Raw genomic sequence first — 26,075 nt, forward strand, 5'->3', positions numbered from 1 at the left:
ATCCGAACTCAGGACCTTCGGAAGAGCAGTCAGTGCTCTTACCCGCTGAGCCATCTCGCCAGTCCCCAGTATTTTTGTTTTTAATCACTGAGTGACTTTTGAAAAATGAATCTAATGAGGTATGCAGTTATGTAAGTTTTCACTAGCTGAGAGGAACGGTAAATCCTTACACTTCTAGTATCAGGAATGTGATCCAGGAGGACTGCCATAGGCTTAATGTCAGCCTGGCTTACATAGCAAGTACTAGGTCAGCTAGGGAAAGAAAGCACCCACAAAAAACAAGGGCCAGCAAGATGGCCCAGCAGGTAAAGAACTTGCTGTGCAAGCGTCATGAATGCAGCTGGATCCCTGGAACTAATATCCAAAGTAGGACTCCACTGTATTCTCCCAACCTCCAAATGAGCATTTTGCATACCTCTCCCCCACTGTACATACACAAAATAACAATACAAACTTACAAAACGACAACCAAAACCCCAAAATTTTGAGTAATGATGTGAGGATGATCCAGAGATGTAAATCTATGAGACAGAGTAAAGCAGCTTTGCTTCCCAGACAAGATGACATTCTGTCTCAGCCTGGATTTCTCTATGTACCTCTAATGGTCCAGGATGCTGCAGCACCTTCTACTGCAGGGTTCTCAACCTTCCTAATGCTGGGGCCCTTCTCACATTGTGGTGATCCTTCATCTATAAAATTATTTTCACTGCTACTTCATAAATATTATTTTGTTACTGTTAAGAATTATAGGGCTGGTGAGATGGCTCAGCGGGTAAGAGCACTGATTGCTCTTCCAAAGGTCATGGGTTCAAATCCCAGCAACCACATGGTGGCTCACAACCACCCATAATGAGATCTGACGCCCTCTTCTGGTGTGTCTGAAGACAGCTACAGTATACTTATAATAAATAAATAATAAATAAATCTTTTAAAAAAAAGAATTATAATATAAATATCTGACATGCAGGATATCTGATATGGGACCCCTGTATAAGGGGTTTCAATCCAAAAGTTGAGAACCCTGCTCTCCTGGGTCTAGGGATATCTTATCCGTGTCCCCATAGCCAAGGATCTGCTGACCTCAGCTGTCTGTGATAGATCCCAAAGGGGCTTAACATAATGGACCTTCTGAGAACTTCACAGTTCTTGATGAAATAACAATAAGGACAATAAACCCTCATAGACAATCTCTATTTTTATTGTTGCCTTTGGTTGCTGAGGCAGATTCTCTCTAAGTAATCCAAGATGACCTTGAACTCTCAATCCTCCGGTCTCAGTACTGGTCTGAGTACTGGGATTAGAGATGTGCACCCCCCCAACCCACTACTTAAAGTTCAAGGGTGTTTTGACTTTCTGAGCTAGTAATGGACCTTAGATAAAAGCTTTAAAATTGTACAATACTATGCTTGTAACAAATAACATTCACTCTCTTGGTCACACAGTAAATGCCACAACCGCAGGCCCCTTTGCTGAAGGACACCAGAGTTCTGCTTCTCACAGTACTTCTCTCACCTTGCTCAGAGAATAAGCTGGTCTTCTTGCAAATACAGACGTGGCCATGATGGAATTGCCTAATGTACAACACAGTACATCCACACATGTGTAGTGTCAATCTCTCTCTTCTTTAGGGATAGGGGAGTGGTATAATCTCCTAGGGAGAGTGATCCAGACTAGTGTAGAAGTAAATCATGACAAAGTAACTGGTCATTGGACCGTGGGTAAACATGGCTTGACTGACTCAGGTTTCTTTGTTCAGTGAGGATTAGGAAATAACATGGGAGGTTGTTGGCCCACTTAACTTGACATGGAAAATATATACTAGACATAGATACTGCTACTTCTGAAACAAATGGCACTGAGCTAAGAGGAACATCATCATTCGAAGACAAATTCAGATATATACTCCTTGATAAGTACTGGACACCTTACCTGTCTGAGAGCTGTCCCGAAATGAAGGAGCCTAAGAGCACACCCACGTAAAAGAAGGAAGTGGTGAGTGGGGCTTTCCAGTCATCCTTACACACCAGGTCCCACTGTAGGAGGAGCAAAGGGATGCATCACTCACTCCTTATGAAATTTAAGGCTTCTTGGAACATGAATTGGCATACCCTACATCCCCGAATGCTCTGACTATAGGAGCTCACTGATCTGGGCAATGACTCACCTGGGCAGCAATGCAGAGAAAGCAGGTGGCTTCTCCCTCTCCACCTTGTCTTTCATAGAGTAGGCTCCCATGTCTTGGTTCAATTAAAGGAGGGGGAGAGGAACAAGCAACAGAACTCTACCAAGCCAGACATTGATCTCTGGTCAGCAGTGCTTTTTGTGCATGCTTCTAAGGATGCCAAGGGCTGTGGAAGAAGCAAGGAACTCTTGCGGGGAGTCTAAGGGGCCTTAAAGCATCCAGAAAAAGAGGCCAGTGGGCTGACACTGTTCTCTCTGGACCTGCTCCATCAGCTCTGCTTGGGCTCCCATCAAAGGAATGGCCCTTCAGTCCCTGTAGTATTCTGACATCGTACTTCAATAGGGCTAAACACAGTATGCCTTGGAGCTATGGACTGGGAGTCTGGAAGCTGGGTGTTCAGTGCTACTTTAGTGTTAACTGGTTTTCTAACCTCACATAATGCCCTGCCCACCATATCAAACTGCCTTAATTTCCTTATCTAGAAAACAGAGATTGGGGCAGGAAATAAGCTTCTCTGCTTGCATTCCCACCATTCAAAGTGTGGTTTCACTACAGTTATCACAACCAGGACATGGTCTGTGCAGGGAGGAGTGGAGTACAAGGGGAAATAGTGATACTTAGATATCTAGATGTCTCAGCCCAATATGGAGCTGGAAGACTAGCAGACAGTCCAAACAGGGACTTTAGTGGTTCCCAGAAAGATATTATTTGGTCAGAGATAGTGTGCAGAACGAAGCTTTCTAGACCTTGGCAGAAGCTATGCATGGAATGCTGTGGGAAGTAAGCTTCCTGGAGATGGCCTACTGTTTTGCATGGCTGCAATGGGTATGCTCCGGAGAGGCGTGAGCCCCAGAGACTTCCTTCCAGGATTGCTTATTGCTGCTGGTATATCTTTCCTGCCAATATTACAGAGCCTAAAGATTCCTAGGTACTAGCCCACTCTATTGGCCTCCTCCATCATAGAATAGTGAGGGCTACATAAATTAGAAAAGGAGTAGTACACTGAGCTTTTTTATATGTTGCAAGCATGTAATTGTACTAGAGAGAAAAGTAGGCTTGGGACCAGTTAAATGATCAAAGAGAACATTTCATTCTGAGTTGGGTCTGAGTTCCTGGATCTTGTGATCTATAGATATGGCCACAGATTTTGCTGTGTACCATGAAGAGACAAGGTTATAAATAAAGAGTAAATAATTCTATTATAAGTATAAGAATAGAGGGTAGATGATTAGCCAGTTTAGCTGAACAAGACTTCAAAAATAAGATGTAAAATAGATGATGATCTGTTTCTTGGTAAATACAAATTGTCATCAACTAAGCAGATAAAAATACAAATTGTCATCATAGCATAAAGCAAAATATATTTAGTCCAACTTCAAAAGTCCCGTAGTCTATAACAGTCTCAACAATATTAAAAGTTCAAAATCTCTTCTGAGATTCCTCTAATCACTGAACTGTAATTCCCTCAAAAGTTAAAAAGCAGATTACATACTTCCAACATCACAGGATATACATTACCATTTCAAAATGTCATAGTAGGAATATTGTACCAAAGCAAGACTGAAAAGCCTGCTGGGAAAACTCTGCATCTCTATGTCTGATATTAAAGTGCTTTCATATTTCCAATTCCTTTCATCTTGTTGACTGCAACAAAGTTCTTTCTCTTGGGCTGGCTCCACTCCTTTAGCAGCTTCCCTCAGCAGGTAGCCCATGGCTCTGACATCTCTAGCATCTTGGGGTATCCAAGGAAACTTAAACATTATACCTTCTTGTTCCAATGTCTGGGATCCACACATGATCTGAAGTCCTCCAAAGGGCTTGGGTCACTTCTCCAGTTCTGCCTTTTGTAGCACTCTAGGCTCTGGTTGACTCCACTCCACTGACAGTACTGTTCTTGGTAGCCATCCCATGGTACTGGCACCTCCAATATGCTCGGGTTTTCTGCTGCAACTAGACTTCACTAGTAGCCTCTCATAGGCTCTCTTCATGGTGCCAAGTCTCAACTTCTTTGCATGATCCCTTCATTCCTGGGCCATCAACTGCAACTGCAGCTGCATCTTCATCAATGACTTTTCCTGGCCTCTCACAGTGCCAAGCCTCAGCTGCTCTTCAGGACTCTACATGCCTTCAAAACCAGTACTATCTGGGTGATTCTTACACATTACCAAGTCCAGCTAAAGCATGAGGTACAACCTTGGCTATCTCTGGAACAAGGCTTCTTTGTACTCTCAGAAAACCCTTCCCAGAAGATTTCACCTCAGTGATGCTGGTCTCTTCTCTCACCATTTTGAGTCTTAAAGGATTCATGAAGGGCTTGTCTTCCATTGCAAAGGATTAGGTTTTACACAGCATATCTACTCTAGCATTGCAATTTCTCTGAGCCTTAAAATCCCTTCATCAACACTAAGCCAAGGAATATTAGGCATTTCCAATTCCTTTTCAGTAGGCCATCTTTTGAGAAACGCTTCAGTCAACCATTCAAACAAACTTCTGACACCTTTTTGTAACTTTTGAGCTTCCATATTAAACCTAGAATCTCTGCTCAGAGGACGTATATCAATAAACTCAGACTGATCTTGTTTTATGTTTCTTCCACCATTATCCCACACCCTTAAAATCCATTCTCACACCTATTCCCCAGACTTTTTTGCTTGAATGAATTAGCAAACTCATTAATCTCCTTAGTAGTGTAGCACACTTCCTCATGGACTAGACTTTCTAACCTTTCCTCTAGGGGTCTGCTTTGCCTTGAGTCTGGCTATAGGTCTAGTGGAAACTATTGGTGGGCCTTGAAGAATATCAGTATTGTCTTGCCTGGCATCTTTTTCAGAGGAAGTCACTGCTGGTTTATCAAACAATGAAGGATTAAATTCCTCAGGTGAAAAGGGCAATATTTCAAGGAGTGGGGCTTCGGGTACTAGTTCCTCAGGTGAGGTGAGATTCCCCTTGAGAATCTGAGGGTTTAAAGTTCTCAGCCTTATGAGGGTTTTCCCACACATCCCCAATCCAAGTTATAGGACTCCATTCTTTGCCAATTACTTTAACTGCTGATGTTGTCTGAAGCTGAAACTTGAATTTTTGCTGTAATTCAGCCAACCCTATAATAAGTACTTCGGTTTGATTTTTCTATAACTTGAGCTCTATGGCTGCTAGAGAAAAGATTCTCTTCAGGAGTACCTTAGAAACCTTTAGATTGTTTTTTGCATCTGGAGCCAGTCAATTTTACCATACAGTTCATTGCTTTCCATTATCAATTTATCCAGAGATGCTAAGAGCAATGAGCCAGCAAAATAATTTTCTTTATTTTCCCCCAAATTGTAGAAATTTTTGTATACTATGTCACCTAATCCATTGCCAGTCACAACTGATGGATCAAGATAATCAAAGGCATTTACTTTTTTAAGTTTGGAATATAGTTTCCATCATGGCCTTCAATATTCTCCAAGCTCCTAGAGAGTCTAGAGAGGTTTCTGTAGTTGAAGGCACTGACGAATTAGAAGGTGCTGGAAAATTATTAAGTCAATTCCATATGCTTAAAAGATTCATCCTTATATTTCTGCTCCTCTAGAACCAGTCCACTTCTGTATTAGTCAGAGTTCTCTAGAGTTAAAGTATGGAATATCACTAAGGGAAATTATTGGAATGACTTACAGTCTGCAGTCCAACTAAGCCAACAATAGGCAGGTGTGAATGGGAAATCCAAGACTGAACAGGAAGTCCAAGAATGTAGTAGTTACTCAGTCCCATGAGGCTTGGTGTTTCCACTGGTCTTCTGTATAAGCTGGAATCCTGAAGAAGTAATTTCCAACAGATGTGCTGGCAAGTAAGTGCAAGCAGATGAAGAACAAACACTTTCTTTTTCCATTGCCCTTATGTATGCTCCCAGCAGAAGGTATAGCCCAGATTAAAGGTGTGTACCACCAGGCCTGGATTTGGAACTTGCTCTGTCCCAGGCTGGCCTTGAACTCAGAGATCTGTTTGCCACTGTCTCCTAGGATTAAAGGCATGCACTATCTTGCTTGAGCCTAAGCTTTTCATGGTCACAATGCCTCAAGATCTGGATCACAGATGTACCCTCCATTTCTGAATTGTAGTTCATTCCAGATGTAGTCAAGTTGACAACCAGGAATAGCCATCACAGAGTGGAATATGGTGGTTTGAATATGCTTGGCTCATGGGAAGTAGAGATGGACTATTAGGAGATGTAGCCTTGTTGAAGTAAGTGTAGCCTTGTTAAAGGAAGTGTGTCACTGTGGGGGGTGGGCTTTTAAGTCCTATGCTTAAGCTCCACCCAGGGCGAAAGAGAGTCTCCTTCTGGCTGCCTTTGGATCAAGATGTAAAACTCTCAGCTCCTCCTCCAGCACCCTGTCTACTTGCCTGCTGCCATGCTTCCTGCCATGATGATACTGAACTGAACCTCTGAAATTGTAAGTCAGCCCCGATTAAAAGTTGTCCTTTATAAGAGTTGCCTTGGTCATAGTGTCTCTTTATAGCGACAAAACCCTAACTAAGACAGTACACTTACCCATGAACCTAGTATTCCTGTACTCATCTGGCGACTTAGCTATATGACTAAAGCACTTGAAGCCCAGACCATCAGTGCTTCTATTTGGTGAGCTGATGGGCAGAACTGGCCATGAGTCAAGCTTCACGGCTGGAGAGCCGTAAGAGGAGAACCAAACTTCGAGAATCTAGAACAGCTATGTCCAGGGTCTACACTTCTTTCTAGTCAGAAATGTCTCTCTCTAGTAGGTTCGACTCGGGTTCTCTGGGTTTGAGGGTATATTAATATAGCTGTCAAGCATCTTTTCCAAACTGTTCACTGAGATAAACTATCTCATTTATGTCTCAATCAAACTGTTAAGCTTTCTTTCAGAGGATCCCATGCCCTCTTTTGGCTTCCACAGGTACTACATGTGTTATTTCAAATACAAGCATGCAAAACACTCATACATGTAAAAATAAATTAAAAAAAAAAAAACACAAACCAAACGTATTGAGGTTGTTTAAAAGAGGAAGAATCCTATCTTTTATTTATCATCTAATTCATATGTCAGTGTGATGCTTGTCTATGCATATGTGTATAGACATGAACGCCTACATGGACACCAGAGGAATACAGTGGGTGCTCTGCTTCATTCCTTTGAGATAGGGTCTCTCACTGAACTGTGTTGCTGTGCCTGGCTTTTCTTTCTCTGTTTTTACAAAAGATTATTTTTAAAAAGTTTGTGTGTGAGTATTTGTCTATGTGAGTGCATTCCATATGCAGTGAGCAGAAGAGGGTGTTGGATTATCTGAGACTGGAGTTACAGGTGGTTGTAACTGCTGCCTGATGTGGGTTCTAGAAACTGAACTCAGGTCCTCTATATGAGGACCTCCTTTATTCTTTCCTTCATTTTTTCCTTCATTCATGTTTCCTTTCCTCTCTTTCCTTTTCTCTTCCTTTCTTTCTTTAATATAGGGGCTTGAATTCAAAATTGGGTCTTTATGATTGAGCAGTAAGCACTCTTACCCACTGAGTTATCTCTCTAGCCTCAAGAGGTACCTCTTCACCTCATACTTAATGAGGATTATTTTTCTATTATGGGGATGCAGGGGTGGGTACAAACCCCAGGACATGAAAATTGGTGCCCAAGTCCCCAAAACACATCCACATGCACCATTAGACAGCCTGCCACATCCTCAGCTGAGTGACTGAGAAGCGTCAAAGTCACCCAAGAATAAAGTGCGAGGGGATGAGGAATTAGGTCTCCATCACTCTTCAGAGAAGGTCGTATGCCTTACCTAACCTCTCCAGTGACCGTGCCTCAGAATATTGTGGAGGGGATGCCATCCCAACAAGTCGCCCTGGAAAGATCTGTAGACACATTGGTCCTCAAGAAGTAACAGTCCATTGAGGGCAAACGGAAAACGGCTTCTCACGGGGCATGGCGAGACTTCACTTTGGGGTGAGGATAGGTGAGGGAAGGAAGAGTAGCTACAGAGATGGTAGAGTTTGGAACACGTGTTTCTTTAACTTTAGAAGGTTCTGCCATGAGTATTTCCTTTCTGAACAGAGGCTACAACTGTGGCCTCTTCTCTGGAGCAAGTGCGAATCCGCCCCTCTGAATCCCATCACTACCTTGAGAAAGTCCCACCACTCAGGGTCTCAGGGCATCTCCTAGGGGCAGTACCTTCTGGACTCTCTCTTCAATGGGACCCTATGGACGGACGGTCTGCCTGACACTTGTACTCTGAGGGGGCTTACTGTGGCTAGAAGTCATCTCATAAAATGTTCCTGGGCCACCTGACTGGAGGATGCTCATCAGCCTGTGCGTTGGAGGAAGGAACAACCATTGCCCGCGATGTCACCAGACCCTGACAGGGGGCTGCCAACCTACCTCTGTCACGATGGTGGACAGGAAGAGGTCCTTGTCGTACTCCCAGCCATCCAGGCAGCTCTCCTGCTCCAGCTGCTCCAGGTCCACGTCCCGTCCTGGCTCCAGCCCCAGTTCAGAGTAGTTGGCGATGGTGGCCAGTCGGTAGCGGCGGCATTTCTGGGGCACCTGTCGTTCGGCCTTCAGCTCCATCGGGATGCTGTGGTTGCGCCACGCGCTGCTCAGGTTCACCGTGTCTGGTATCAGGCAACGGTGCTCCGGGATCGCCGTCAGGAACACGCTTGACAATCCAGTAAAGCCATTGGGGATGATGCTGGCGCTGAGCAGGAAGAAGATGAGGCGCTGGAAGGGCCCCCACTCGCCTAGGAAGGCGGTCACCTCGTCGTAGTCAGGCATAGTCCGCAGCCCACGGGGTCCCGCCGGGAATCGGAAGACACTAGGGCGCAGTGGGCGGCGCACGGTTTGTCTGTGCGCGTGCGCGCGGACCAGTCACTCGTCCACCAGGAGTTCGAGAAGCTCGTGAGTTCCCCCTGCCACCTCAAACCCCGCCAGCGTGAGACCATGATGGACTCCGCGTCTGGCCTAGACTGCAAGGCCCCGCTGTGCCTCTCTGAGACGAAACTTGGGGTGGGCGCGGCAGGAGTGTGAGTGATCCGTAGTGGGCACTGGACGCGCGTGTTATGTGACGCGGACCTGGTCCCGACGGACTCCGAGTTGGCTGGACGGTGAGGAAGCGGGATGGAGGCTGGCTTCAGAATTGCGTGGAGTCTCTTGCCTACTACTCGAGCTGTTTGCTGAGGAAAGCCCATCCTTCCACGTCCAGCCTGGAGAGTAAGCGAGTCGGGTTGGGGGCGGGGCCTCTGTAGTTCCCGCCCCCAAGATGCTGTTGCCAGTGGAGGGACGGGTCTTCTCAAGCCACACCCCGAGCAGGTCCCCAGGGCTCCTTTGGGGGAGGTGGTGACCAAGCTGGGTGTTGACTTGGAGAAAGGCATGGTATTTCAGTATGAAATACCCTCTCCACTTTTTGTTATGGGTCAGAAAGGGATTGTATCCCGCCAAAAATCTGCTCCTTCAGAGGACCTGAGTTCAATTTCCAGCACGCATTGGCGACTTAAACCTTCTGTATCTCCAGTTCTAGGGGAACTAATGCCCTTTTCCGGTTTCCCGGACACCAGGCACACATTCAGTGCACAGACATACATGCTGGCAAAATGCTCAATCCCATAAGGTTCATAATAATCATTAAGAGATTGAGACAAATTTTGAGACCGTGGTCATGAGGCTGTGGGCAATGAATTTTAATTCCCAGGCTCTGTTCTGTGCTTTATGTTCTCAAAGATTAAAAAAATCATTCTGACGTTCATCAAATTGACTTAAGCAAATATAAAAATTTTAACTTCAAGATTAAGGATCTTAGTCTAGGATTACACTCTCAGATTAGTTATTTTTACAGTTAATTCAAGAGCTGACTGATGATCTACTTAGGTAGTTCCAGGCTAGCCAGGGCTACACAGTGAATCCCTGTCTCAAAACAAACACCAGAACCTTACAATGAAATCCATTATTTTGTGCAAATAATATTTTCTAAAATTAAAAAAGATAAGGTATAAAAATAGCAATGGTGTAAATCTAAAGTAATATTGTCAAATGAAATGAGAAGTTACATTTATAATTTTATTTATTTATTTTTTGAGATGGGGCCTACTATATTTCCCTGGCTTTATCTGCAACTTGGATCACAAATGACCTCCAGCTTCATCCTCTCCAGTAGCAGGGACAGCAGGTGTATACAGCAGATGCACGTTATCATTAAAATTGTCATGGTAGCTGTTGCATTAGTAACTTTTCTTGTTATGGAGACAAAAGGAACCTAAGGGAGAAAAGGTTTGGGCTCGTGGTCAGAGGGTGGAGTGGGTCACTCTGGGGAGGCCTGGCGACAGGCAGGAGTCTGTTTGTCACCATCTGTCCCCAGCCAGGAAGCCAGGAGTGATGATGAATGCTGGTGCTCAGCTTGCTGTCTCCTCTTTCTTAAGTCCTGGACCCCGGGCCATGGAACTGATGCTCCTCTGTTAGGGCTACTCTTCCCACTTCAACTGACCCAGTCTAGAAACTTCCTCACAGACACCTAGAGGTTTCTGTCTGAGGTGATTCTAGACCCTCTCAAGTTGGCAACAATAATTGTCACAGCCATAGTCATAAAATGTCCAGATTTAGTAAACAGAAATTTTACATGGTCAGATTCAAATTCTGCATAAAGACCTAACAATCTGAAGTATAGTTACATTTTTGAAGTATAGTTACGTCTATTTGAAGTCTATTTGAAGTATAGTTACATATTGACACATGCAGGGGCATGTGGGATTGAGATGTAAGTGGCTGTCCTGTGTTCTCCCTGGCAGTGCTCATATTAGATGCCTTTAGAGCTGGGGTGTGGCCTCACATGTACCAGGCCCTGCATTGGATTCCAGCCATATAAGAAAAGCTTTTCCTTGAAGAGTATGGAATTGATTGTAACAATATGTTACCTTTATTATAAAGTTGGCATGGGAAGCTTTGAAATGCATTTGATTCTTATTAAAAATTATTAATCCCTGTCTTTCATACTAAGTCTTGGGACTTCAGTGTGTATTTTCTAGGACATTTCAGTTGAGTCTAGTGAAGTACACATTTAAATACTCAGCAGTTACTTCTAGTTAGTGGCTACCCTGTTGGATGGTATTATTTTAAGGCCTTTACAAATAAAATAAATCTTTAAAAAATTTTGTGTTGTTACTAATAATTTGAACATTACATGATGTTCATATCTTAAAAAATTGCATTTCAATGTTTTTGTTGCTTTCTTCCATGAGCTTTTCTTTCTTTTTTTCTTTCTTCCTTCCTTTCTTCCTTCTTTCCTTCTTTATTTACTTTCTTTTTTTTTTTTATGGTTTTGAGGATTTAACCCAGGGCCTATGCATGCTAGTTTGCTTTTTTAAAAAATCAAAATAATAGTTATTATTATATTTAATAAAGGCTATATCTAGCCTCCCTAGGTTTTGATATCACAGCCTCATTATCCCTTATCATTTTGCTAACTGAGCCATCTCCTCAGATCTAAAAAAGAGTTCTTTGCTTGTTGGTGTTATGATCATGTGACACAGGGTGAAGACCCTGTTCAGCAGGGTCTGCAGATCATCCGTGGGCTAACAGCACATCCACTTTCTAGCACCGGGTGGCAACTTTCCATCAAAGACTCAGGACCTGCAGTCCTGATAATCATTTGGCTGCAGCTCCATGTGAGTTCAATTAAAAAACTACTCTCATTTTGAATGTGCTGGATCATCTCTACACTTATACACACACACACACACACACACACACACACACACACTGTTACGATCTGATAGCTGTGATAATACAATGAATTTTATTTGAATAGCATTTATACGTTCAGAAATATGTGTTAATCTTCATATGGATTTTGCCAGTCCTTGACTAACACATTTTCAAAAAAAAAAAAATCTTACAAATCTATTTCATTGACTAGTTAGTAGTTAAGACTGTTTAGAAATGTTTGTTCTTGGAAACAAGACCATCTGGAAGAGTAGCCCAGAATTCATGAGATACTGTGTATTTCTCCACAAGTCCAGCTTGGTACTCATTGTTTCTGTGAGTCCCTTTCAGCAGAAAAGGCTTTTGTTTTGTTTGGCTTTGTTTTCTTTTGTTGAGACAGGGCTGCTTGTGGTAAGACAGGCTGATCTTACACTCCTGATGTAGCCAAGGACGACCTTGAACTCCTCATCTCCTGTCTCCACCCCAAGAGTCCTGGGATTACAGGCTTGCTCCATCACACCCTGCTCATTGTACACATCTGTTCTTCAGCTTGCCAAGTGCCTTGTAAACCTCGTTAGAATGCAGTTATTAGAACCTTGGGGTTTTCTTCTCTGTCCATCGAGACTGTTGATTTCTTCCCACATCTGAATCTGAAAATAAAACAACCGCTGAAGAAAATTAAGCAGTTGGAACTCTCCTCTCTCAAACACCAAACTGACATCCAAAAACATGTCCCCATTCAACCAATGAAAAACATGTGAGCTCTAATTAAAGAACCTCATGGGTGCAGACCTCGTGTTTTATGATTTCAAGAGACTAACCAAGCTATTTTCTTGATTAAACACAAAGCTTGAATTTAAACTCTCCAGTTTCCCCGAAGAAAGAATAGAGGAGTAGCCAGAATGATGTCAATCATGATTACATGATTGATGGAGAAGAACTGTAATGATTTGGTAGACTCTTTGTTGTTGTTTTTGTTTTTCAAGACACAGTTTCTCTGTGTAATCTTGACTGTCCTGGAACTCATTCTGTAGACCAGACTGGCCTGGAAACTAGAGATTTGCTTGCCTCTGCCTCTTAATTGCTGGGATTAAAGGTTTGTGCCACCACCATTCAGTGATTTGTTCAATTCTTATCAAACACAGGCAACCTGTAAAATTCTGTGACATATCAGTATCTGCACACACAGACTTAGCTCTATTATGGCCAGCCATGGCTAATACTTTATCTAACAGGACCCTCAGACAACCGTGTGAAATATTCCCATGTAGTACATGGAAAAACTGAGGGTTGAGGAAACTTATTAGTTTCTCCAACTTCATGCTGTAAGTTTGAAATTTGAAGCCAGGCCAGTGCAGCTCACAATCTCAATTTCTCCATCACGCCACTGAGCTTTTACACCCGTCAGACGGGGCTGTCCCAGAAGGATGGATGTTTGGTCTTTGCATCTGGCTCCTGGTACAGAGCTCCTAATTCTCTTATAGTTTCCTGGGTGAAAAAGGGCAAACGTGTTGTTTTTGGTTCTCTGAGGTGGCTCTTAGCTAGCTCAAGCATGGGGAATGGTTGCCAGAAGGAAGATGCCTTGATCTAGGAGCACAAGGCTGTTTGGTTCTGCTCTCCCAACCTCTGCAGAGAACAGGATGGGGATAGAGTTCATGACCAACCAAGCCCACAGGATAGAGAACCTACAAATGGTGTGGTTTGAATCTTCTGAATTCAAACTGACGTCTGACTGTCAGGAGAATAGTGCACCCCAACCCACAGGAGCAGATACCCCACACTCAGGGTCCTTCCACCACACACCTGTCCATGTCCTCCGTAAGGCAGTGCTGACAGCAAGGTCTGGGAGGCTTTCTAGAAAATGACTGAACATGTGGATGGGAGCTGTGGGGACCCCAGACTTTGTAGCCACCAGGTCAGACAGGACTTGGGACTGAAAGGTAACAGGACTGGGCCCTTATGCCTGTGTGGTCTGATGCTAACTGTAGTGTCAAAATTGAACCAGATTGTAGGAAACCCAGAATTGTCTCAGCAAGAGAAAAACACACGAATTGCATAGTCCCCCAAAGACAGTCTGGATTTTAAAATTTGTGTGCGTGTTTGGTGTCATTTGTGGCTGCTCTTCAGCTTCATTTTTTTGAGGCGGAGTCTGTCTCTGAACCGGGAGCTCACTGATTTGATCTGATTGGCTGGGCAGCAAGTCCCAAGGTCAGCCTGCCACCGCTTTTCTGATGCTGGGATTATAGATGAAGTACTGGATCGTACGTGGATGCTCGGGGAACCATAGTATTAAATAAACGCTTTCTGTATAAGCTGCTCGTGGTCATGGTATTTAATCAGAGCAACAGAGAGTATTTAGTACAGAGGATAGCTTGAGGAGATCAGTTCTCTCCTTCCCCTCTGTGGGTTCAAGGAATGGAACTCACGTGCCCAGACTTGGCGGTTAAGTGTCCTTACCCGCTGAGCACCTAATGGGATCCTGTATTTATTTCCACAGATGGATGAGTAGTTTGTTTTTCACGCATGCATTGCATACTTCCTTTTTATCTTCTTCAAGTAAAATTTCCTTTCCTTTCCCCACAGACGGCAGGAATTTGGTATATCAGCCCAGTGTCTGTTTGGGCTGCAGACATTTCCCTTGCTGACATTTGACTTTGATTTTGTTACTGTGTTCTTGTTTGTTGGTTGGTTTGTTTGGAACTGGTTCTCACTATGTAGGGTGATCTTGAACTTTTGATCTTACTGCATCCCTTCCCTTGCTCAGCTCATATGAAAAAAAATATTGTTCTTGTAGATCCATGATTTCATATTTTTAGTTCTACTTTTTCTTTCTAGAATCTATCTTTGATGTTTTGGGAAGGACTCTACTTTTTCTTTATTCAAAAATATCTAGCTGAATGTTCTAACAGCTTTTTACTGAGTTCTCTCATTGATTATTTTTACGTGTGTGTGTGTGTGTGTGTGTGTGTGTGTGTGTGTGTGTGTGTATGTATGCATGGATGGATGGATGAATTGACATTGAGGATTCATTATGTGACTCAGGCTGGTCTCGAACTCCTGTACTCATGTGACCTTCCTACCTTACCCTGTCTTGTAGCTTGGGCTACAGCTGTGTGCCTTGCTCTTCCCAATGGATTTTAAGTTGATACATTTTTTGTCTTGTTTTTTTTTTTTTTTAAATCATATTCTGAATTCTCTTCTTTTCTCAGGCTTCATCTTTAACTCTGTCTTGTTCCATGGCTTTCTGTGCCTACCCTGTGGCTGTGGCACTCTAACTAGTACTGCTCAACAGTATTCTCCAGCACCCACCAAACATCTCCGCTCAACACTCTTTCTTTCCATATCATGTTAGATACCCCCCTTGTTTATTCTCCCAAACATTCTTATTTTCCTCTAGTCGTTTTGCAACATACCCTCTCACTTTCTGCATTTGCTCCAAGTTCTCTGGTAGAGTCACTCCAAAACTTTCAGGGAAAAAAAGCGTGACGATTCCAATGAGGACAGTCAGACTGCCCATGAGGATGTAGGGCAGGAGTCTGTTATAAGCGCCTGTAAAGCATCAGATACGAGACCATCCATTAGATTCGAGCATGCTCCTGGGAGACGTTTTATCAAGGTGCAGGTAGGCTATGACAGCAGATTTAATCCAAACACTTCTGAAGAAGGAAAGTCAACGAAACACCCTAGGTTGTTCCACTGGGTTCCCCAGACTTCTACAGGGCTAGAGCCCTGGTTGTACATTAGCATTCTATTAGGTCCTAAGCCACTGTCCAGCCGTGCATGACATGCTCCTTAGATAGAAGTCTCCACTATCAAAGCTTCCTTAGGGTGGAGGTGACTTGGGATGGGTGGTGAGAGGACGTACAGAGGTAGCAGAGGATGACTTTGGCCATCAGATTCTCTTACCCTTCACCTCTATGACTCCATCTGTGGTTGAAGCACTGCTAGGGATCAAACCCAGGACTCTGAGTTTCTTAGTAGGTAAAGGCTGTACTGACTGAGCCACACACCTCGCCCCTTTCTGCTTCTCTGTATGGGGCTACTGAGATAGGATTAAACCCCTCATCTGCTCCTTTACCCACAGAGAGAATAGAAAACAAACACTCCGGTGTGTAGGGATTTTTGTTTTCCCTTTGGCTGTTAAGATAAATACTGCTCTTCAGGCTTTTTGGTGGCCTTGTGTTGCCAACAGGAGTAGCTTCTTAAAATAAACGCTCTTTCTTGGGGTCTGCTTCTCGTGACCAGTGGCCCAGCACTGGATCATCTAAGCATAGCTGAGAAGTGTAAGGAAAAAAAATGGCTTCACAGTATGCTCAGGGCTGCTGTACTCAGAGCAGCTGTGCGGGGTGTGTTAAAGTTAGGAAAATATGTTTCGTTCACTGTGTGAACTTATAGTGTATCCTTTCTGAGAGTTTATCTGTGTGTGTGTGTCTGCATGCATGTGCCATATTTGAACTGGCAGGTAAACAACATGTGAGCAAGAAAAATAAGGAGGTGTGTTTATGCCAGCCAAGTCCTAATAAAGGCTAGGCTCAGAACACTGAACAACATCCCACTAAAAGCTCCTTTGCGTATTAGTCCAGCCTGGTATATTTGATTATACAGAAACTAAACATTTTTGCCTTGCAAAAAATAAAATCATAAAGTGTAAGTAATTACCTAGAAAAAATTTATAAAATATATACAGAAGGCTAACTCCTTACACTATAGAGAACTCATATACACCACTGAATCACTGGTGAGGACTCAACCGCACCCCCTGAACCCTAATAAGCTTTATACCATGTGTCGGTCTGCCCTGCCCTCGGAGCCCTTCCAAAGCCTGGTTCCATCACAGATAAAAAAACCCTAACTCATGTCCGCTAGTTAGAACCTCTGCTCTTTCCATCCCTTTGCCTGCCTCCTGCTTGCACTGAGGAGGTTATCCAGGCCTGGCGAGATGGCTCAGGGGTCATGACCTCTTGTTGCTCTTCCATTTACAGTACCCATATGATGGCTTACTCTTTCCTTCACTCCAATTCCTGGAGATCAGACCCTCTCCCTTGACACCAGGTACAAAAGTGCTACACTTACATTCAGATAAAGCCAACATACACATAAAATACAAATTTTGTTAAATCTAACAAGAGAGAGAGGTGGGGGGGTGAGGGAATCCAGCAGAGACGCAGCAGGAAGACCCTTATTACTACCATACTACTGCAGTCCAAGAGGTCACTGGGAATCATCATGAGAATAAACCTGTGAGGGCTTTAAGGTGCAATGCTCCTGCAATGGGGCTGTAAAACTGAGCAGCCAGACTATGGAGAGTGATTCAGCTGCCTTGTGACCAGCACAAGACCCAAACCAACTCCTCCTATGGAAGGACTGGCCAAAGAAGGCCCTTGTTCATACACACAATGCACATGAACCCACATGCAAAATACACATAAATTAAAAAAAAAATAACTAAGGACAGAACAAGATGCATCTCACCCAGGTAAACGAAATAGGGGGCAATGATGCTGCCCACCCTCGAGGCCATGGAGGTGATGCCCACAGCCATGTTCCTGACCAAGGTTGGGTAGAGTTCCGCAGTGAAGACATACAGCATGGAGAAGGCGGAGGTGACCCCAAATTTCCCCAGCATCACCAGGCCAATGGAAATGAAGCTGTAATCTGGAAAAGAGGCTCATGTCACACAGGATGTTTCAGGAGTCAGCACTTAACTATTTTATTGTCCTTTGTGCCGCCATGTGGTGGCTCCCACATAACGTGCCACTGGACAAGACTGTCCTCAAATCCCAATCACCATATGGCTGAAGATGGGAGGCGATGGGAGGTGATAGGTAGCCTCGGACTTAGAACTGCTTTTAGTTCATTATTGCATTGTTAATGCATCCTGAGACCTCTATTCGTGTGCTTTTATTTGTTACAACAGTTTCTTAGTGAGTTGTTAGATGTTAAATACAGCTAAATTTAGTCTATAAAAAGAGGGCCCACTTCTTTGCTTCATAGTTTTCATTATTAAGAAATATAGTTCTAGTCAGGCTCAGTGGGAATGCTTTAAAAAAATTCCTTTTCCATTTTTTGGTGTAGTGTACACATGTATTTGCATGATTTTGCATGGGTGTAGTTATGAAAGACTAGAGTTACAGATGAACCATCATGCTTGGCAGCATTTATGTGGATTCTGGGATCTGAACTCTGGCCCACATGCGTTTTAATTATTGAGCTATTTCCCCACCCCCTGTGCATGCAAATAATCCTAGCTATTAAAACTTAACTGGCTGAGGCAGGAGAATTACAGATTCAAGGCTAGCCTAGGCTATGTAATTTGTTGAAGATCAGGATGTGTCACTTAACAAGATCTTGCCTCTACATAAAAATAAAGGGTTGGGAATATGGCTCCATGGTAGAGTGTTTGGCTAGTGCAAGACCCTGGGTTTAAGCCTTGGTACTGCAGAGATTAAAAAGTTAAAGACACCCAGCACTTGGAAAGCAGAGGCAGGCGGATTTCTGAGTTCGAGGCCAGCCTGGTCTACAGAGTGAGGTCCGGGACAGCCAGGACTATACAGAGAAACCCTGTCTTGAAAAACCAAAAAAAAAAAAAAAAAAAACAAAAAAAAAAAAAAAAAAAAAAAAAAAAAAAAAAAAAAAAAAAAAAAACCAAAAAAAAAAAAAATAATAAAATAAAATAAAAAAAATTAAAGACAAAAATAAACAGTGTTATTTGCATGTTACAATGTATCAATAATATATCAACTTGTAGTTTAACAGTAGGAGAAAGTTAGACACACTTAGAAAAGGAAATACATTACTTTTAGCATTAGAGTTTTTGTCATTGTTTGTTTAGTCTTACTGTGCCACCCTTACATTTACTTATTTATTTATTTATTTATTTATATCTGTGGGGGAAGTGTGTGTGTAAGAGGAAGAGATGCTGGAGACAGTCATCTCCTTCCTCTGCGTGGGTTCCAAAGATGGAAGTCAGGTTCTCCGGCTTGGCCAAAAGCACCTCTATCCACTTTGAACCATTCTGATTGTATTCTGTCTTACTGTTTTAGTTTGCTTTTTGAAACAGTGATTTATGCAGCCTGAGCTGGCCTCAAATTAGCTATGCAGCTGAGACTGGCTTTGTACTAGTCCTCCTGCCTCCATCTCCCAAGTGCTGAGATTATAGGAATGGGCCACCATATCCAGCTGGGATAGGTGTTGGAAACGTGTCACAGTCAGCTGTCATCTGCCTATTCGGCTGATGAATGTTTGGTGATGTCAAAGCTGTGTTATGGGGGAATGGTGACTCATGCAAGGGTAGTCACCCATCCTGATACTCTAGGCCATTAATGCATGTATATTTTCTGGGGTGTTGTTAGCCCGGGTTAACTTCTTACCTTCAGGTACCACTTGGACCAAGAGGAGCACACCTCCTCCCCAGAACAGCACCCCAGCTATAATATATCTCCGAGGCAGGGTTCGCAGTAGCAGCCAGGCTGTGAAATAGGCTGGAACTTCAATCAGGCCAGAGAGGAAGCAGTTCAGGTAGACATCTCCATGTAAGTTAGGAACATTGAGAGACAGAGCAAAATAACCCACTGAGGTTAGCATCCTGAAAGACAGACCAATGATAGAATCATAGAAAGTTGGCCCATGGCTCTCTAAACCTTTGTGATGGTCATGAGTTGGTCTAGGTCCCATGCCCTCTAGGTAGGCACTAGTCATGTGGGACTATTTGAATGGAAATATGTTAAAGTGAGATTATAAGTTCAGTTTTTCGGTCAGAATGACACTTCATGTGCTTGGTAGCCACATGAGTCTGGTGGCTACTATGACAGACGTCATGGATCCCAAACATTTCTGCCTCTTCAGACAGTGCAGTGGAACAATACCGTTCTCAATAAACCACTAGTCAACCGTGCAGATGCCCCTGTGAGGACATCTGAGTGTGATTGAAGAACACACATCTCTGAAGAAAGTTTTCAGAAACATGCTGGGTCTCTCTCTACTAGACCAGGTAGGAGCACGGGACTAATCTGAAACAGGATAGAAGTAAACTTTATCACTGCAGAGACTCAGTGACACTCACATGTGGTTTAAGAGCAGCTTGGGTGGGCCTGGCTCTTGGTGATTATTGCCTCCCTAGTGCCATTGGTTAGAACACATTGCATGAGTGATATGTTCAGACAGCTGAGAAGGAAGACATCTGACAGAGGCTCTGGTCCGGAATATTTCACACTGATAGTTTCCTAATTGCAAAACCCATGGTTCTAAAATATAATCAGCCAGTTTTGGTACGCAGTCTCTGTGTGTATGTGTGTGAGGAGGGTTGGGATGGGGGTTGTGAATGCATGCGTGCATGCATGTGTATTGTTATCTCTGGGACAGATAGGTTGTTATTATTTTTCCTTCCTTATGTCTTTGAAGATTTGTTACTACGTCCTAGTTAAGAAAGTCAGATCATTACTTCTGTGTCTGAAAATCATGTGTTCATTTGCTACTGGGGAGGCAGGTTACACAGCTCCACTGATCAGTTCCAAAAAACCACTTCTGCTTTGGTCCTGAGGGGCATCTGCAGCCTCAAGCCCATCACCTTCCATAGTGGGGTCCCCATACTGCACACTTACTGTTACCTACACATTTCCCCATATTTGGTCCAGACAGTCTATCAATCTGAGACATGTTGAAGACCATAGAATTGCACAATTCTCCTTTTGCTGTAGGGGAAGCCTAGGCGTTGCCACATCCCTTTGAACTAGAGAAAATCAGTTGCACACCGTGTGTCACATGTCTGCGTTCCCACTACACTCATTGCTTACCACAGCATCACAGACATCACTGTTATTGTGGCAATATTCCGAGTCTTGAATAGGTCCAGAATGAAGACTTTCTGCTGCTTCAAGGAGTTTAGCTCCTGTAGCTAAAATAACATAAATGAAACATGAGATAAAGAGGTAGCAGGAAGTATCTGTGGGGAGAAAACTTGGGCATACAATTCTTTTTAAAAATTTTACTTTAGCCGGGCAGTGGTGGCACATGCCTTTAATCCTAGCACTTGGGAGGCAGAGGCAGGTGGATTTCTGAGTTCTAGGCCAGCCTGGTCTACAGAGTGAGTTCCAGGACAGCCAGGGCTACACAGAGAAACCCTGTCTCGAAAAACCAAAAAAAAAAAAATTTTTTTTTTACTTTAATTAAAATTATTATTATCATTTTCATTACTATTATGATTACTATTATTATGTTAAGGCAGGGTCTCATGTGTCTCAGGCTGGCTTTTAATTCACTATGTTGATAAACATGATCTTGAACTTTGGGTCTTCCTTCCTTCATCTCCCCAGTGCTGGGGTTACTGGTATGCGTTACTATGCCAGGTCTGATGCTGGGGATTGAAGTTTTGTGTGTGCTAAGGGAGCACTCTATGCACTGAACTTCATCCTAGCCCATTCACACAACTCTTACCAAACATGTGATACCCTTCCAAGTCCAGAAATCAAGGACCATAAGGACTTCTCCATATATGGCTTGCATTCTAACTCTTTATTTAAATATTTACATAATTCTAAATTCATTATTTGACAATTTCATACATGCCTCCAATGGATTTTGATCATATTCCCCTCCCTTTCCCTCTGGAATATTTCTTCTTCCCAGCATGTTCTCCTCCTAATTTCATATCTGGCTATACCCATGAAGGAAATGACTCTCTCTTCCCCCTCTTTGGAGCAGCCATTACCCACCACTAGGACCTGGGATTGATGTGACTCTCCCACTTCTGGGATGTCGAAGGGCTGGGTCTTGCAGGTCCACAGCTGCTGAGAGCTCCTTAGTGCAATGGCTATGTTATGTCCAAAAGCTAACATTTCGCATAATATCTTATCATCCGGCTCTCATATTCTTTCTGCTCCCTCTTCCATGTTCTTTCCTGAGTTTCTATTACTTTAAAATGTTGAATATAGCCCATTCTAGATAGAAGCATTCAAATAAACAGCATCAGCCCCACTGATGATTGCTGACCAGCTTTTCCTTCACTCAACCTTAACATGGGTAGCCTTTAACACACTGAGCTGGGATCCTTAAAGCCTATTGAGTTGAGAGGGCCATTCAGCTCCATGATGCCTGGGGCGGGTGAGAGGAGAAAGAAAAGAGGAAAGAGGAAAGAAGGGAGAGGGAAGAGGAGAGAAAGATAGAGAGAGAGACAGAGAGAGAGGGAGAGAGAGGGAGAGAGGGGGGGGGAGGGAGAGAGATTGATTTAAGGGCCTTAGGCCTGTGTATACTAGGCAAACACACTCTCCTACATTCCAAGCCTTTGTTGTCTGTTAACATCAAAGATTCAGGTGATACCTGCCTGTAAGCCCAGGTGGAGGCAGAACTGGGAGTTCAGAGCCAGCCTTAGCTACATAGGCAGTTCAGGGACACTCTTAGTTACATAAGGAGTTCAGGAACAGCTTGAGCTGTATGAGACCCTATCTTAAGATGGCAAACAACAGCAGCAACAACAAAACATCAGACTCAGGGTAGCTAAGGCCTTGGCAAATTACGGTTTGTCTTTTCTGAGACTCAGCTTACTTCTCTTGTAAGACATAATTGGGAGTTGAGAAAGTTAAATAATTTATAAAAACCAGGATCATAAATGCCCAGTACAGCTTACCTATTACCTTTACTACTGCATCATTGTCAAGAAAGGCTATCCGGGCTGGTGAGATGGCTCAGTGGGTAAGAGCACCGACTGCTCTTCTGAAAGTTCTGAGTTCAAATCCCAGCAACCACATGGTGGCTCACAACCACCTGTAATGAGTGTCTTCTGTGCATCTGAAGACAGCTACAGTGTACAGTTTATAATAATAAATAAATCTTTGGGCCGGAGCAAGCAGGGACTGAGTGAGCGGGGTCTATGAGAGCAATTGGGACCCAACCGGAGCGAGCAGGGTTGACCAGAGCAAGCAGAGGTCCTAAAAAAGTCAATTCCCAACAACCAGATGAAGGCTCACAACTATGTGTACAGCAACAGAGTGTACTCATATATATGAAATAAAATAAATCTTTGACAAAAAAAAAAAAAAGAAAGGCTATCCATCCATGGTTAATGGTAATTCTTTCCTGCCTCCAATGTCAGTCTTCATTTCCCCACTTCTAATTCATGGATGCTCATTTACTACGAGCTGTGAATTTAGATAGCCAAGCTGACTAAAGTTGAGGCAAGAATGTTATAAGGCTGTGAGGTAGGGGATCTCCTGGGGGTAAAGTAGGAGTCTTGTGACCTTATGGCATGTGCGCTGTAAGAGACTAAGAGGGGCATTTCAGCTGGAAGCAGGTAGCTGGTTGCCCTTAAGTGTTAGCATTGTTCTCCCAGTCAGTGAGGCATGTGTTTGCATAGCTCTCAGCTATGATGCTTTCCCCACTTCTTCCATTTTCATGTATGTGTGGAGCATGTGTGTGTTGTGTACATGTGTAGTCCCAAGGTTAATGCGGGTTCAATCACTTCCATCTCATTTGCTGAAACCGGTTCTCTCAGTCAAGCCTAGAGTCTCTAACATGGCTAATATTTGCTAGCCTGATTGTTCTGAGCATTCCATGTTCAGTGGCTTGAATGAGAATGGCCCACATAAGGTCATATATTTGAACACTGAGACTCCAGTTGCTGGAACTGCTTGGGAAAGATTAGAAGACCTGGCTTTCGTGGTGAAGGTGTGTCACTGGGGGACAGCTTTGAGGTTTCAAAGGACACACACTCTTCCCAGGGTGCCCTCTCTCTGCCTCCTGATTGTGGATCCACATGTGAGTTCTCAGTTGTTCCTGACAGCTTTACTCTCCTGTCCTAGACTAGCCCTCTGAAACTTATAAGAACAATGAAATGATTTAAGTTGTCTTGGTCATGGTGTTTTGTCACAGCAATGGAAAAGTCACTGGGACACTCTGTCTCCGCCTTCCAGGGCTGCAATTGCAAGTGGGCCACCATGCCTACTGGATATTCACATGGGTTCTGGGGATCTGAACTTGGGTCCTCACATTTGCTTAGCAAGCACTTTTACCACTGAACCACTGGTGCTTTTTCTCTGCACACTGTGTGGAGGACTTGCCTCTAGCAATAATATATAATAAATAGGATAATATAATATAATATCCAGGTACAGAAACATCAGACCAACTATATTCTTGAATCCAGTGACTGTGCCTGGTCTGGGAGAGCCACCCAGTGTTTCTGGGTTAGGTGCATGACTGGGTGAAGGGGCTTCCAGAGCTAGGGAAGCTTTAGGTTAGCCTTCAAGATGTCGCTACACTAAATGGCTCCCTGTCCAAATTAATACCACAACCCCTGATATGAAGTAAAAATTGCAGTTCACTAGAACAGCACTTGATCCCAGAGAGGAAAATCACAGCTCAGTGGCAGTGTCATCTCTGGGAGTCATGTCTCTGTGCTTCCATGTTCATTCCTGTAAAATGAAGCTCATAGACCTCCTCACAGTGGCTAACATGAGCACGGCACGAGTCAGACAAGCTGCCTGGCACCAAGTTGTGTTTTCACTGGCATTCCAAATAGGGTGCTCTGGCTGGTGAGAGTGCTGCAGATCCTCCTACATCAGGTTCGAGAGGGTGGCGAGATGGGGAGATGACACGGCCTGGGAAATTGGGGGGTCTCCACTTCTCTCAGTGGGTGTATCCAGTTCAAGATAGTCTCACAGCAAGCAGAAACAAGGTCCTGCGAGGGGTTTGTGTTTCTGGACTTTATTCTTATTTGTCCATGTCAATTTTCGATATTTCCCTCTGTGTCAACTGTTTTCCACAATCACACTGTCGCGTTGTCTATTTCTTAAAGATAGGGATGAAGCCTTCTATCTGATAACTACTAAGATACATTAATAGCCCTGAATGGCAGAAGCATTCGTTGTGGCCAGTGTCCTTCTGGTAGCCAGTTAAGTTTACCAGGACTGGGATGAGCTTTTGAATTCAAACAGCAAAGGATTAAGAATGCTTGGTCCCAACCTGGACCCTTGAGGCTCGCAGATACTGAACCACCAACCAAAGAGTATACACAGGCTGGACCTAGATCTTCCCCCACATATGTAGCAGATGTATTGCCCTAGCACACATGCAAACCATGGATGCACCCACGAGGATCTTCTTTGGATGTCCTGAGGGTCCTCTCCCTCATGGCCAGCAGTACCTTGACCTCTACTCATCTGTGTTAATCTTACTGTCCTCCAAGTGTGGCCCTTGCCTCCGCAGGCCTTGGCTATCCTGCTGTCATCCTGTACACTGCTGACATGCAATGTCTGTTCCTTGGGGTCCTTTGCATCTCTTTCCTGTGTCACCATGCCCTTCACATCAACACCTCTTGCCCCCTTCAGGAATTCTCTGATCCTTTAGTGTGGGGGCTGAGTCTTACCTTTCTCGTCTTCTCTAAGAGTCAGCATGACATGACACCCCCAAAGTCCTCACCATCATTGTGTGCAGCAAACCCCACGGCACATTGGCTTTTCCTCAAGGCCACCCGCCTCTAGGAGTGGAGCCTTGAGTCTGCGCTCTCAAGCACTGAAGCTTTGGACATGCCTGGCACACCAACTGAAGATATGTACTGCTCCCTGAAAGGCTTTGGTGTAATCCAGGATACAGTGGGAACTGGGGGTTGACCAACCCTCAGATGCACATTTTCCAGGTACTGTGGAAATCATCAGTACATACATAACCTTGCAATGGTTGGGCACACATGCCAACACAGAGTTGGAAACTTGCAAAAAGAAAAGATAGCCCATTCAGCATGTGGGGCAGCAAACTGGATAGCCACCTGCGAAGAGCGAAGTCACAGTCCCATCTTTTGGCTGTTCCAAATCAACTCAGAATGGACCAAAAGTCTTACTTAAAACCCAAAACCACTAAAACTTTTAAAAGAAAAGGAATATTCTTCAGACATTGGGGTAAGGGAGAGTTTTCAGAACGTAGTCTCACCAGCACAGAAAAAGCCCCAACTACCCGCACATAGGACGACAAGAAATTAAAAGATTCCACACAGCAAAGGAAGCAATTGCAGAGCAAACTCCTCATAGAATGGGAGAAATTTACCAGCTAATATCCAGAATTCACAAAAAGTCACACAAGTACTAAGAGGATAACACTGCCAATCAAAGAGACAGGCAGGTCTATGGCCATACCACCCTGAACGCGCCTGATCTCGTCTGATCTCGGAAGCTAAGCAGGGTCAGGCCTGGTTAGTACTTGGATGGGAGACCACCTGG

The 26,075-nt window shown here is 43.8% G+C and overlaps 2 protein-coding genes across 6 annotated transcripts in view; both read right to left on the reverse strand.

Moving 5' to 3' along the window:
- The window catches only part of LOC116078663 (solute carrier family 22 member 21-like), a gene marked incomplete at its 3' end in the record, with an annotated part of 14,203 nt that extends 4,998 nt beyond the window's left edge, over positions 1-9,205 (reverse strand). The window contains exons 1-3 of the mRNA XM_031354015.1: positions 8,563-9,205; positions 5,834-5,971; positions 1,930-2,033 (exon numbers count right to left, since the gene is read on the reverse strand). Coding sequence (XP_031209875.1) covers positions 1,930-2,033; positions 5,834-5,971; positions 8,563-8,955 — 635 coding nt within the window. The remainder of the gene's footprint in view (positions 1-1,929; positions 2,034-5,833; positions 5,972-8,562) is intronic.
- A 2,737-nt stretch (positions 9,206-11,942) lies between these two features.
- Positions 11,943-26,075, reverse strand: part of Slc22a4 (solute carrier family 22 member 4) — a 45,407-nt gene continuing 31,274 nt past the window's right edge. For 4 of the 5 annotated variants that reach the window (XM_031352266.1, XM_031352269.1, XM_031352267.1 and 1 more), the window contains 5 exons: positions 20,664-20,764; positions 19,242-19,456; positions 17,344-17,526; positions 15,285-15,420; positions 11,946-12,521 (listed from right to left, as the gene is read on the reverse strand). In XM_031352266.1, coding sequence (XP_031208126.1) covers positions 12,446-12,521; positions 15,285-15,420; positions 17,344-17,526; positions 19,242-19,456; positions 20,664-20,764 — 711 coding nt within the window. In that variant the 3' untranslated portion in view covers positions 11,946-12,445. Of the gene's footprint in view, positions 12,522-15,284; positions 15,421-17,343; positions 17,527-19,241; positions 19,457-20,663; positions 20,765-26,075 lie in introns of all 5 variants that reach the window. The other variant, XM_031352265.1, reaches the window with a different exon arrangement.

The sequence above is a fragment of the Mastomys coucha genome, unplaced genomic scaffold (assembly GCF_008632895.1).
Source record: "Mastomys coucha isolate ucsf_1 unplaced genomic scaffold, UCSF_Mcou_1 pScaffold5, whole genome shotgun sequence".
Taxonomy (NCBI): domain Eukaryota; kingdom Metazoa; phylum Chordata; class Mammalia; order Rodentia; family Muridae; genus Mastomys; species Mastomys coucha.